Here is a 14388-nt window from a genome sequence, read left to right on the forward strand (position 1 = left end):
ACCTATTTATCTACTTGCACTTTGACGTGCTTTCGAACTGCTAGGTTGGCAGGAGCAGGGACCGAGCAACGGGAGCTCACCCCGTCTCAGGGATTCGAACCGCCGACCTTCTGATTGGCAAGTCCTAGGCTCTGTGGTTTAACCCACAGCGCCACCCACGTCCCTGGAGATAGGAGTTAGGGGTTGCCAACCTTTTGGGGCCTGTGAGAACCTACCCTACATTTACTGCCTCTCTTCCCTCCCCGTGTTGGTTAGGCTTGAAAAATATTTTCCAGGCCTAAACTGGTGTGTTTTAAGATCATCCTGGATGGTTGCAGCTGAGGAGACAAGAATAACCTGCTTCTTTGAGTTCTGATTTCAGCAAGGGCTGAAGGCCACTTCACATTCTTGTGGGTTCGGGCTCAACACACTTGCTCAGTGGATAAGTGAAAGTCATTCTTCTGTGTGTGCTTCAAAGCAGCTTTCCGTAGTTCCCTGCTGCCTATCGGGTCTTGACACAATTTGTGGACTTCAAAGAAAACAAAACTATTTGCCAAAATGCTTGTAGCGTGACGTGGGCTCTCTCACCCTGGTCCAGCAGGCCCCTGGACTTCATTTACTCAAAACTCTTGTGAAATCCTTTTCTTTGGGCATTGTGTAGAAGGAGTGGAAACTCCATGTGCACAAATTTGCGGCTGAACAAGCCTCTGTTCACATGAACGCTCTTACAGATGGTGCAGACTGCAAGCCATTCGCCATGCAGTGAGAGAGATCGGAAAAACGAGCTACAATATTAGAGATTCAGCACAAAAAGGCAAGAGGCCATGCGATGCAACATGAGCACCAGCTGTTTTAGAGGCACCCTGTTACCGTATAGTATTTATAGATTTACACCCTGCCTTTAAAAAAACGATTCTCACTGATAATCACGATGCTATCAGCTGGGCTCAGAACAGCTTGGCCAGAGGCCTTTGTGGTGGGAAAAGAGACAAGAAACTCCGGGGGGAAACTGGTAATCCCTCTCACAAGACACGCTTCATCCAGCTCAAAGCTAAGCAGCCACTGGCTTGTGTTTACTACATTTATTTTGTTTGTTTTTTTAAAAAAACAGCTTTGCAAGAGAGACCCATAGGAGGAGATGCTACCCAGCACTCCCAAGTCCTCTGCTGTTTTTCACCATCTCTTCATGTGCGAGTGAAAACACGGCATTGTCTGCACAGACCAGACGATAGGCACAGTGTCAAGCTGCCTGCAGCTTTACAGGCAGAAGAGAGAGGTGTGCCAACTACTTGTTCCGAGAGACCGAATGGAGGAAAGGAGATCTATCGATATAAATAATTTTTTACACGCGTTGGGGAAGGGAAGGGAATCCCTCTACACAGGAGAGGACATACGTTTCCAGCTCCTTAGGAGCATAAAGTACCACGGGTATTGTCACTGCAAGTGTCTGGCTGGGGAAGGCACGAGATCTCCCTGGCCTTCAAGGCTGCTGCCAGGGCGAAAAGTCGGCGCAGGCAGGGTCCCCATCGCTGGCTGTTTGGTTAAGTGCAGACCTTTGTCTGTTGGTGGCGGTCACCGCGAGAGTCTCCTCCTGCAGCTCCGTGCGGAATACGCTGGGCCTGCAGAACCGCCTCCTTTGCCTGAGAAGAAAATGGGGGGAAGGTCAGAGCTCGGCCTACCCCTCCTAGGCCGTTTCCTGCCCCTCTAAGGTAAAGGTAAAGGGACACCTGACCATTAGGTCCAGTCGTGGCTGATTCTGGGGTTGCGGCGCTCATCTCGCTTTATTGGCCGAGGGAGCCGGCGTACAGCTTCTGGGTCATGTGGCCAGCATGACTAAGCCGCTTCTGGCAAACCAGAGCAGCGCACGGAAACGCCATTTACCTTCCCGCTGGAGTGGAACCTATTTATCTACTTGCACTTTGACGTGCTTTCAAACTCCTAGGTTGGCAGGAGCAGGGACCGAGCAACGGGAGCTCACCCCATCGCGGGGATTCGAACCGCCGACCTTCTGATCAGCAAGTCCTAGGCTCTGTGGTTTAACCACAGCTCCACCTGCAAATATACCCAAATCTGTTTTGATTCTGGAGTGTGCTACATGTGTTGGAAAATCCTCCCTCCACAATAATGGCCGGATCCTGCTTTGCCAAAGAGCAGTGCCTGCACACTATTCGAGTTTGTGCCACTGATCTCTCGTAGTTCTCTCCATCATGTACCTTCTCAAGTCGTGCCCGGAAATACGGAAGAGCAGGGGGGACGACTTACCTGATAAATAAACCTCTGCGTCACAGAGGACAGACCCAAAGGCCAACCACGTGCCCACCAGGCTGATCTCTGGCTGCCTCGTCCCCTGTATCTGTTTCCGTTCGCACACGGCAACTCCCGTCAGAGAGGCTGTCTCCAGGAAATGGCTGCACGGGAGCTGCTTCCACTCTGCTCGCAGCTTGACCGCGGGCGGGAGAGCCCACAGCCCAGCAGACAATGCTCCAGCGAGAGATGCCCTGGTGGTAAGGAAGATCTTGGAATTAGAGAGCAGGAAACTAAGGCGGGTGGACAGCAGGTCAATAAGGAAAAGCTGGTCCAAGCAAGGGATGTAGGCGTGGGTGGAGAAGCCTCCATTCAGGTTCTGCAAGTGTGACGTAGCCCAAGGGTGGAAAGGTCTCAAATGGGCAATGTGGCCTTAGATGAACAGCTAATGGCCATTGTAGGGAGAGGGTGTGTCGCTTGGAACAACAGCACTCCCCACTCCTGCAAGCTTGTTCTCTTGGTCAGCGTGACCTCTTCTTACCTGTTCAAATAGCACTGCAAACTCCTGGCTGTTGCAGGGGACGCAGTCCAGATTCAGACACCCATAATGCCTGAACCAGAGTCTGCCAGGGGGATTCCTGGGTGGCTCTTCCCCAGCTGAGCTACAACAAGGCAAGCAAAGACATCCCATCAGTTCTGGGACAAGCAAAAATGCCCTAACCTGATCCAATGTTCTGACCCCATATGCCACGGATACCGGGGCAAACGAAAAAGACTGAAACTTTCCTGGTAGCTTGATAACAGTCAAACCTCGGTTCCCGAACACCTCCGTTTTGGAATGTTTCGGCTCCCGAATGCCAAAAACCTGGAAGTAAATGCTCTGGTTTTCGATCGTTTTTCGGAAGCCAAACATCCGACGCAGCTACCGCTTGTGTGCAGGAAGCTCTTGCAACCAATTGGAAGCCGTGCCTCGGTCATTGAACGTTTGGGAAGCCGATGGCCTTCCGGAATGGGTTACAGTGGTACCTTGGGTTACAGACGCTTCAGGTTACAGACTCCGCTAACACAGAAATAGTACATCAGGTTAAGAACTTTGCTTCAGGATGAGAACAGAAATCGGGTGGTGGTGGCGCAGCACCAGTGGGAGGCCCCATTAGCTAAAGTGGTGCTTCAGGTTAAGAACAGTTTCAGGTTAAGAACGGACCTCCGGAACGAAGTAAGTTCTTAACCAGAGGTACCACTGTACATTCGATAACCGAGGTTTTACTGTGTCCCTCTTCCCCACAAAGTCAGATACATTCTGTACTCATCTCAGAAGTGTGCCCTGCATAACTAGGGGTTTTTAAAAAAAATATTTTTGCAGAGTTCCGCTCCTCCTAGCTGAAATAGACCCCACCTCTGCAATCACATGCACATTCCTCCTCCGGCAACCCAGCTTTTCCCAAGCCACTCCCCCCGTATATTTGCAAGATCCTCTCTGGAGCCGCAAAGGCTAGGATGTCGCTTTATTTTGAGTTGGGATTTTCAACGTGCTGGCAACTCTTTTTAACTCCTCCTGGCTCCTGTGTGTCAAGTTAAATTCTACTGGGTTGAGGGGAGGTCATTTACCTTTCGAACCTCGTGAGAACATCTGCCACCAGGGCATCCTCCGGCAGGGGGCGCACGTGCTTCCAGCTCTCCTCGTAGAGAGCAAATGAGTTGGGGCTATGCGCCAGGCCCAGGCCCAACATCAGCTCCAGGGCCACCTGGGACGAGGAGACAAAGGGGGTGACAGGAGGCCTGGGCATGTCCAGCAGGAGGGCACTCAGTGCTGCAAAGGGGACACACACAGACAGACAGTGTCAAGCATGCAGAGGGGCGGAGAGGGGGGCAGGGTAGGGGTGGAAGGGTAGGGGCACAGAGACCCAACTGGTGCACAGTGGTGAGAGGAAAAGGGAAAAGAAGCTTGCCTCATCTCTCGCCAACCGCACCGTGGAATGGAAGCAGCCAGCGCCACAGTGCAAGACAAAATCCTGGCTGCTTGGGCCTTTTGGCAAAGAAAGAGGCAAGTCTTCTTTCCCTTCCTCCCTCCTCTCTCCCAAGTAAGGTAAAGGGTAAAGGGACCCCTGACCATTAGGTCCAGTCATTGGCGACTCTGGGGTTGCGGCGCTCAACTTGCTCTATAGGCCGAGGGGGCCGGCGTACAGCTTCCGGGTAATATTACAGGGAACCAGGCAGAGGGCCTTCTTGGTAGTAGCGCCCTCCCATCAGATGTCAAAGAGAACAACAACTACCAGACTTTTAGAAGACATCTGAAGGCAGCCCTGTTTAGGGAAGCTTTTAATGTTTGATGTATTGCATTATTTTAATATTTTTCTGGAAGCCGCCCAGAGTGTTAAATTATTATTATTATTATTATTATTATTATTATTATTATTATTATTAGTTGCCAGCATGACTAAGCCGCTTCTGGCAAACCAGAGCAGCACAAGGAAACGCCATTTACCTTCCTGCTGGAGTGGTACCTATTTATCTACTTGCACTTTGACGTGCTTTCAAACTGCTAGGTTGGCAGGAGCAGGGACTGAGCAACGGGAGCTCACCCTATCACGGGGATTCGAACCGCCAACCTTCTGATCGGCAAGCCCTAGACTCAGTGGTTTAACCCACAGCGCCACCCGCAAACCCTAAGTAAACACCACTAATATCGTCCACAAGTTCAGCCGCAGCTTCCTGTTGGCAATCTGCAAGCCCCACGGGTAGGAATATCGCCCCAACTGGCGTCACCCCTGCCCACCACCCACCCTCGCCACTCAGCCCCAGGGCTTCTGCTCACCTCCTGGACTGTGGTCTGGGAGGTGACGGCCACATGGCAGGTGGCGATGCTAGGGCAATGCACACCGCACTCGGTCTCCTGGCGCCCCATCAGCCCCGCAATCTCCTCCAGCGAAGGCACGCACTCTCGCCCCTTGGTCTTGTGCAGGGCCTCTGCGATGAAGCGTCCGTACCAAGTCGCCTCCGAGCCTGGGAACTGGTTCTCTGTCCTGCTGGGACCGGGGAAACACCGGCATTAGGGAACCCACACCCGAGAACGGTGCTCAGCACTCCACACCCCTAGCCACAAACAAGATTCCCAAGAAAGGACCTGCAAATTGCTGTCGTGCATTAAATACACTGCTCTGGCAGTGGCAGAGACAGGCGGGCATGAAGAATGTCTACTTCCTCTTGGCAGGTTTAATCTCACCTCCAAGCACGGAGCTTTATTTTTACATTTTTTCCAGATTATATTTTACACACATTCGTCATTTTGTCATCCTCTTACATGGACTTCCCAACCAATCCCGACATCCGATTCGTGTTATTTTGCTACACCTTTATTTTAGCATTCTCCATCACTTATATGCGAAAGGAAAGTCCAATGCTGTAAAGAAAAATATTGCATAGGAACCTGGAATGTAAGAACCATGAACCTGGGTAAGTTGGAGGTGGTCAAAAATGAGGTGCCAAGAATAAATATTGACATCCTGGGCATCAGTGAACTAAAATGGACGGGAATGGGTGAATTCAGTTCGGATGACCATCATATCTATCATATCGGATGACCCCCTCGCTTGAGGAGCACCTTCCCTCCGGCCCATCATATCTACTACTGTGGGCAAGAAACCCGTAAAAGAAATGGAGTGGCCCTCATAGTCAACAAAAGAGTGGCGAAGGCTGTACTGGGATGCAATCTCAAAAATGATAGAATGATCTCGATACGAATCCAAGGCAGACCTTTTAACATCACAGTAATCCAAGTTTATGCACCAACTACTGGTGCTGAAGAAACTGAAATTGACCAATTCTATGAAGACTTACAACACCTTATAGAAGTGACACCAAAGAAGGATCCCAAAGAAGGGCAGTGCCAAAGAATGCTCCAACTACCGCACAATTGCACTCATTTCACACGCTAGCAAGGTTATGCTTAAAATTCTACAAGGAAGGCTCAAGCAGTATGTGGACCGAGAACTCCCAGAAGTGCAAGCTGGATTTAGAAGAGGCAGAGGAACCAGAGACCAAATTGCAAACATGCGCTGGATTATGGAGAAAGCTAGAGAGTTCCAGAAAGACATCTACTACTGCTTCATTGACTATGCAAAAGCCTTTGACTGTGTCGACCACGGCAAACTATGGCAAGTTCTTAAAGAAATGGGAGTGCCAGATCACCTCATCTGTCTCCTGAGAAATCTCTATGTGGGACAAGAAGCTACAGTTAGAACTGGATATGGAACAACTGATTGGTTCAAAATTGGGAAAGGAGTACGACAAGGCTGTATTTTGTCTCCCTGCTTATTTAACTTATATGCAGAATTCATCATGCGAAAGGCTGGGCTGGATGAATCCCTAGCCGGGATTAAGATTGCCGGAAGAAATATCAACAACCTCAGATATGCAGATGACACAACCTTGATGGCAGAAAGTGAGGAGGAATTAAAGAACCTTTTAATGAGGGTGAAAGAGGAGAGCGCAAAATATGGTCTGAAGCTCAACATCAAAAAAACGAAGATCATGGCCACTGGTCCCATCACCTCCTGGCAAATAGAAGGGGAAGAAATGGAGGTAGTGAGAGATTTTACTTTCTTGGGCTCAATGATCACTGCAGATGGTGACAGCAGCCACGAAATTAAAAGACGCCTGGTTCTTGGGAGAAGGGCAATGACAGGCCTAGATAGCATCTTGAGAAGTAGAGACATCACCTTGCCAACAAAGGTTCGTATAGTTAAAGCTATGGTTTTCCCAGTAGTGATGTATGGAAGTGAGAGCTGGACCATAAAGAAGGCTGATCACCGAAGAATTGATGCTTTTGAATTATGGTGCTGGAGGAGACTCTTGAGAGTCCCATGGACTGCAAGAAGATCAAACCTCTCCATACTGAAGGAAATCAACCCTGAGTGCTCACTGGAAGGACAGATTGTGAAGCTGAGGCTCCAGTACTTTGGCCACCTCATGAGAAGAGAAGACTCCCTGGAGAAGACCCTGATGTTGGGAAAGATGGAGGGCACAAGGAGAAGGGGGCGACAGAGGACGAGATGGTTGGATAGTGTTTTCGAGGCTACCAGCATGAGTTTGACCAAACTGCGGGAGGCAGTAGAGGACAGAGGTGCCTGGCGTTCTCTGGTCCATGGGGTCACGAAGAGTCGGACACGACTAAACGACTAAACAACAACAACAACAATCACTTATATAGTGGTACCTTGGGTTAAGTACTTAATTCATTCCTGAGGTCCTTTCTCAACCTGAAACTGTTCTTAACCTGAAGCACCACTTTAGCTAATGGGGGCCTCCTGCTGCCGCCACGCCGCCAGAGCACGATTTCTGTTCTCATCCTGAAGCTAAGTTCTTAACCCGAGGTACTATTTCTGGGTTAGCGGAGTCTGTAACCTGAAGCGTATGTAAACCCAAGGTACCACTGAATTCTCCGCTGCTGATCATATGCTCATTCTACTTGCCAGTTTACCTTAATGCCAACTTTCTTTAAATACTCTTCAAGGCATTGCCATTCACTCCCCCCCCCCATAGGTATTCCTTCTTTTGGCCATCAGGCTTGCTAACTCTGCAAACTCTATTAATTTATCCAACCACTGATCCTTAGTTGGGACAATCTTTTCTTTCCAATTTTTTGCATCCCACCTCAAAGCAAGGAGATAGAGTACAGGGCCCCCTTTCCTGACCGTCCTATCAACAAGAGTCGGTGCAGAGGGAGAACAGGACTGCCTTCGCTTAAGAGTAGCAGAGAAGCTTCTGCCAAGTGATAGCTTAGCTAACAGAGCATGAGACTCTTCATCTCAGGGCTGTGGGTTTGCGCCCCACGTTCAGCACAAGTTTCCTGCGTTGCAGATGAAAGTGATGGACTTTTCGGAGCTAGCCGACCTGACTGGAAGAGTCCACGACCAGAGGGAGGAAGACTACCAGGAGGAATGGATGAAATTCAAAGACTATTTAGTTAAATACGTTAAAAACTTGCAAATGCCAGATAGGCTTAGGATTTAAATATGTAATGTTAAATATGTAATGTTAGAGAATAACATGTTTAAAGTTAAAATGAAAAGAAAGAAAGATGTTAAGTGAGAGCTGGACCATAAAGAAGGCTGATCGCCAAAGAATTGATGCTTTTGAATTGTGGTGCTGGAGGAGACTCTTGAGAGTCCCATGGACTGCAAGAAGATCAAACCTATCCATTCTGAAGGAAATCAGCCCTGAGTGCTCACTGGAAGGACAGATCCTGAAGCTGAGGCTCCAATACTTTGGCCACCTCATGGGAAGAGAAGACTCCCTGGAAAAGACCCTGATGTTGGGAAAGATGGAGGGCACAAGGAGAAGGGGACGACAGAGGACAAGATGGTTGGACAGTGTTCTCGAAGCTACCAACATGAGTTTGACCAAACTGCGGGAGGCAGTGGAAGACAGGAGTGCCTGGCATGCTCTGGTCCATGGGGTCACGAAGAGTCGGACACGACTAAACAACAACAATGTGAAAATTGGTTTTGGAAAACTGTTACAATGATATACACTGAAATTCAGCCAGGGGGATTGGAGGAAGTCACTCAACAATGTTACTAAGACTGGGTTAAGTACAATTAAAATGTATGTTTGTTTGTTTGTTTGTTTAAATTTTTTGGAAAATAAAAAAAAAATTGGGGGGGAAAGTTTCCTGCCTCGCAGGGGGTTGAGTTAGGTGAACCTTGGGGTCCTTTGCAACTCCACAATTCCATCATCTCTGGCCTCTCCGCCTGTTGACAGGCAATACATGCACCCCATACATACACGCACTCCGATTTCCCTTTTCCCCCAGGGCTCACCGCTGAAGATGTAGCTGCAAGTAGCAGAGGACAGGAAGCGACGGCCTGAACGTGCAGCTCATGCAAGCAAGCAGCTGCCAGTAGCGCAGGTCCGCGGCTGCACCCGGCGCTGGGGGCTCTGTGGTCTGCTTCACCAGCTGGCAGTAGATTTCGTCCACCAGGGCGGGGAGATCATGGCACGTCTGCAGCACCCCCTGCATGAGAAGGGCTGGCTCCCGCAGCCCCTCCAGCTGCTGCAGCGAGTGGAACAGCTTGACAGCTTCGTCACGGATCCCCGCGTAGCCCTGGCCACCAGGAGCTGCAGAGACACGGAGAAATAAGCTGTGCGCTCAGGATCCATTATCGTTAATTGGATTTAGACACCGCCCTATACCCGGAGGTCTCAGGGCGGTTCACAAAGAAAATCATAATACAGTGGTACCTTGGTTCTCAAACGCCTTGGTACTCAAACACTGCAAACCCAGAAATGTTCCGGTTTGTGAACTTTTTCCGGAAGCCGAACGTGCTCCGTTTTGAGTGTTACACTTCCGATTCGAGGGCCACACATCCGTTTTAAGTGTTACGCTGAGGTCTGTCTGTTTTTGCTATTTATTTCGCGTTTCTGTTATTGCAGCTCTTTTTGTTTTGTTTTTTTGTGACTGTGTGGAACCCAGTTTAGCTACTGACTGATTGTGTGACTGCAATACATTGTTTACTGCTTCCATTTCATGGATCAAGGGCCTCATTAGAGAATAAAATTAATGTTAAATTGCTGTTTCAGGCGTTGTTTTTAAAAGTCTAGAACGGATTAATCCATTTTGCCTTACTTTCTATGGGAAAGTGCACTTTGGTTTTGGAACAGACTTCCAGAATGGATTAAGTTTGAGAACCAAGGTACCACTGTATATAAAATCAAATTAAAAACAATAGCCCAATAAACCCCCCCCCAAGAGCCACATTCTAAAAGGGTATTGGATGTCAATAAGATCAACCAAAAAAGGTAAAGGTAAAGGGACCCCTAACCGTTAGGTCCAGTCATGGCCGACTCTGGAGTTGCAGCGCTCATCTCGCTTTACTGACCGGCGTACAGCTTCCAGGTCATGTAGCCAGCATGACTAAGCCACTTCTGGCAAACCAGAGAAGTGCACGGAAACACCGTTTACCTTCCCACTGGAGCGGTACCTATTTATCTACTTGCACTTTGACGTGCTTTTGAACTGCTAGGTTAGCAGGAGCAGGGACCGAGCAACGGGAGCTCACCCCATCGCGGGGATTCGAACCGCCGACCTTCTGATCGCGAAGTCTTAGGCTCTGTGGTTTAACCCACAGCGCCACCCGCGTCCCAAGATCAACCAAAGGCCTAGTTAAAAAGGAACGTTTTTGCCTGGCACCTAAAGGTGTATAATGAAGGTGCCAGACGAACTTTCCTGGGGAGAGCATTCCACAGACGGGGAGCCACTGCAGAGAAGGCCCGTTCTTGTGTTGCCACGCTCTGGACCTCTCGAGGAGGAGACACACGAAGGAGGGCCTCAGAAGATGAACTCAGGGATTGGGTAGGTTCATATGCGAACCTTGAGGTATTGCGGCCCTGAGACACGTACCACCAAGTTGCTGAACTGTTTGGCACTGTACAGCCAACGGCACATGCTGCCCAAGGACTGAAGCCAACAATTTTAGGACGATGCTGACCCATGTGCAAGGAAGCGGTCACCCACCTGCATACGGGAAGGGTAGCAGAGGCGCGTAGATTGGGCCAGCCGTGTAGCACAGGATGGGGTTATTTTGATAAATCTGATCCAGGATTTCTGGGCTGTTACGGTTCTCCTGGGATGGGGAGGAGAGAAAAAACACACAAATTGCACTAATCCATAACAAATTCAATATTTTTATAGGGGTTCTTCTGACCCCCGGACTTCCCCCCACTCCTCTCCCCGGTTTCCAGTAATTATCTCTTCTCTTTTCTGTGACTAAATACTTTTATCCAATCTATTAAGTCTCCTTTTTCAATACCCTTTATCAAATTATATTACAAGTGTTAATCCAATCCTACTAACGTTTTTAAATGTTTGTAATGCTCCTTCATATATTCTTATAAAGTTAATCCATTCATTTCTAATTTTTTTGTCCTCTTGGTGTATATTTCGCCATTTCGGCATAATCCATCAGTTTTAATATCCATTCTTCCTTTGATGGGGTTCTTTCTTTCTTCCCTCTTTCACTATCTCTTCTAATATTATACCTAATGGAAAAGCCTCTGGTTTTTTAACAAAAGTTATTTTAAACAATTTTTTAGCTCACTATAAATAATTTCCCAGAAGGCTTTTGCTGACTTACAGGTCCACCCTGCCTGAAGAATTTCATTATTATTATTATTATTATTATTATTATTATTATTATTATCATCTTTACTGAAATCCATGGATATCATACATGATCTTATATTCACATACAAAGGTATAAGTGATGATGATAATAATAATAATAATAATAATAATAATAATAATAATAATAAGCAATGGGAGCTCACCCCATCACGGGGATTTGAACCGCCGACCTTCTGATCGGCAAGTCCTAGGCTCTGTGGTTTAACCCACAGTACCACCCTATGTTAAGACAGACTTCCCATCATTTCCTGATGTGCTTTACATTTACAATATTGAATGTACTTATACTTATTAGCTTACTCTTAAATATATTTTCTAATACTTTCTTATAACGTATCACTGCCATAGATGCTATATCGTTATTATATTTTTGTAGGTATTTCTTGAACACATCCCTTTTTTGAGTAAATGGTTGTTTTGTATTTCCCCTTAACGTATTTGTCAGTTGAGCCATTTCACTGCCTGCAGAAATTCTACAGCTAGTGATTCAAGTCTAGGAACTGCTGCGGTGTCAACAAGAGCACCTTCCTAAAGAGCTTTAGGAAACCTGCATGCAAATACCTGCTGCCACCATGAAGGGGCTGCCCTCGGCAAAGGTGGCTAACCAGGTGCGCGTGGGCTCCGGGCACGAAACCCGTTTGCATTTCACACTGCAAATCCCCAGGGCAGATGGTGCAACTTAACACTTTGGGGCACGTCAGCAATAAGGAACGGGCCTAGCTCTCCACCCCTACCCGCAACAATATTAATTGGTTGTCTGTTTAATTAGCATAGGCCTCGCCTATGAAACCAGCCCCCTGCCCCAAGACTTAGATCATTAAATTTAGGGCCTGTTCAGGGAAGTTTTTAATGTCTGGCGCTGTGTTGTTTTTAATATTCGGTTGGAAGCAGCCCAGAGTGGCTGGAGAAACCCAGCCAGATGGGTGGTATAAATTATGATATTATTATTGTTGTTGTTGTTTTGTTGTTGTTGTAATAATAATATTTCAATAATAATAATAATAATAATAATAATAATAATAATAATAATAATAATAATATGTTTATGTTATTAGCCCACAGATGGGACTAAGCTGAAATAGCAAAATTAAATGGAAAGCTCAGGAACCAAGAGGACAAAAACTTAAAGAATGGGGGAAATTTATAAATTATTTAGGAGACTATGGAACGCAGATGAAAACATTAGCAGGATTTAAATCACACCTGAAAGGCAACAGAAACTATGGACAATTTAGGCAACAGAAACTATGGACCCCCAACCTGCAGCCCTCCAGATGTTTTGGCCTACAATTCCCATGATCCCTAACTAATAGGAACAATAGTCAAGGATGATGGGAACTGTAGTCCAAAACATCTGGAGGGCCAAAGATTGGGGATGCCTGATTTAGATGGATAAAAAATGTGGATAATGGATATGCAGTTGTAAATATTGGCATTAGGACCCATGGGGAGGATGATGGAGGGAGAGTCGTGAGATTTAGAGCAATCCCTTTACAGTGGTACCTCGGGTTAAGTACTTAATTCGTTCCGGAGGTCCGTACTTAACCTGAAGCACCACTTAGCTAATGGGGACTCTCGTTGCTGCCGCACCGCTGGAGCACGATTTCTCTTCTCACCCTGAAGCAAAGTTCTTAACCTGAAGCACTATTTCTGGGTTAGCGGAGTCTGTAACCTGAAGCGTATGTAACCTGAAGCGTATGTAACCCGCGGTACCACTGTATATGGATTTTTAATTGACTTTCATATATTTTCTAAAATCAAATAAAAATTATTTTACAACAGGCAGGAAAAATAATAATTACAAAAATAGATGTTTAAACAACCCGTCAAACCCGTAACATTGCAGACGCTCTTAAAGCAGTTATGAATAAGAATTAAAGCGTGCAAAAATGACAGTCCAAACCTTAAAGGAGTAGGAAATGCTGTGTCTGCAGCTGCCGCTCCCTTCATTTAAGGGAGAAAACCCTCACAGCTCCAAGGGCTTCCCAACTCCTTTGCTGCCTGACGGGAGTGTGGCTTGGCCCATTTGCAGCCTCAGCAGGTGTGTCCTGGCCCTGGCCCTGGCACCGCACCCATTCCCTTCCTGGCCCATGCCCCACTCACCTCAATGTCACACATGAGGAGCTGTGTTGGGGTCTGCACGGGGGGTTTGCTGATGATGACCTTCTGTAGGGCGCAAACCCAATGCACAGCTTCGTTTAAGTGCTCTGTGTAGAGGCGGTAGCAGTGCTTTCTGCCAAAAACAGTCACTGCCCAGTATCCTGCGGAGGAGGGAGACAGAAGGGAGTACCAGCATGTGATTAACAGAAACACACACACGCGTATACACAGGTATAATATACCGTATTTTTCACTCTATAAGATGCACCAGACCACAAGATGCAGCTAGTTTTTGGAGGAGGAAAACAAGGAAAAAAATGTTCCGAATCTCAGAAGCCAGAACAGCAAGAGGGATCGCTGTGCAGTGAAAGCAGCATTCCCTCTTGCTGTTCTGGCTTCTGGGATAGCTGTGCAGCCTGCATTCGCTCCATAAGACGCGCACACATTTCCCCTTACTTTTTAGGAGGGAAAAAGTGAATCTTATAGAGCAAAAAATACGGTACTAGTAAAGGTAAAGGGACCCCTGACCGTTAGGTCCAGTCGCGGACGACTCTGGGGTTGTGTGCTCATCTCGCTCTATGTGCCGAGGGAGCCGGTGTTTGTCCACAGACAGCTTCCAGGTCATGTGGCCAGCATGACTAAGCCGCTTCTGGGGAACCAGAGCAGCGCACGGAAACGCCGTTTACCTTCCCACCGGAGCGGTACCTATTTATCTACTTGCAACTGACGTGCTTTCAAACTGCTAGGTTGGCAGGAGCAGGACTGAGAAACGGGAGCTCACCCCGTTGCGGGGATTCGAACCGCCGACCTTCCGATCAGCAAGCCCTAGGCTCTGTGGTTTAGACCACAGCACCACCCGCGTCCCTATCTATAAGCATTAG

General features: G+C 47.7%; 1 protein-coding gene across 3 annotated transcripts in view; it reads right to left on the bottom strand.

Moving 5' to 3' along the window:
• Nucleotides 1-1046: 1046 nt before the first annotated feature.
• PLEKHH3 (pleckstrin homology, MyTH4 and FERM domain containing H3) overlaps nucleotides 1047-14388 on the bottom strand; it is a 36867-nt gene continuing 23525 nt past the window's right edge. For all 3 annotated transcript variants that reach the window (XM_081884088.1, XM_081884087.1, XM_081884089.1), the window contains exons 5-12: nucleotides 13511-13668; nucleotides 10739-10847; nucleotides 9045-9342; nucleotides 5039-5246; nucleotides 3832-3968; nucleotides 2765-2885; nucleotides 2242-2477; nucleotides 1047-1619 (exon numbers count right to left, since the gene is read on the bottom strand). In XM_081884088.1, coding sequence (XP_081740214.1) covers nucleotides 2262-2477; nucleotides 2765-2885; nucleotides 3832-3968; nucleotides 5039-5246; nucleotides 9045-9342; nucleotides 10739-10847; nucleotides 13511-13668 — 1247 coding nt within the window. In that variant the 3' untranslated portion in view covers nucleotides 1047-1619; nucleotides 2242-2261. The remainder of the gene's footprint in view (nucleotides 1620-2241; nucleotides 2478-2764; nucleotides 2886-3831; nucleotides 3969-5038; nucleotides 5247-9044; nucleotides 9343-10738; nucleotides 10848-13510; nucleotides 13669-14388) is intronic.

This window comes from Podarcis melisellensis (assembly GCF_964234715.1).
Source record: "Podarcis melisellensis genome assembly, chromosome: 13".
In the NCBI taxonomy this organism is placed as follows: Eukaryota; Metazoa; Chordata; class Lepidosauria; order Squamata; family Lacertidae; genus Podarcis; species Podarcis melisellensis.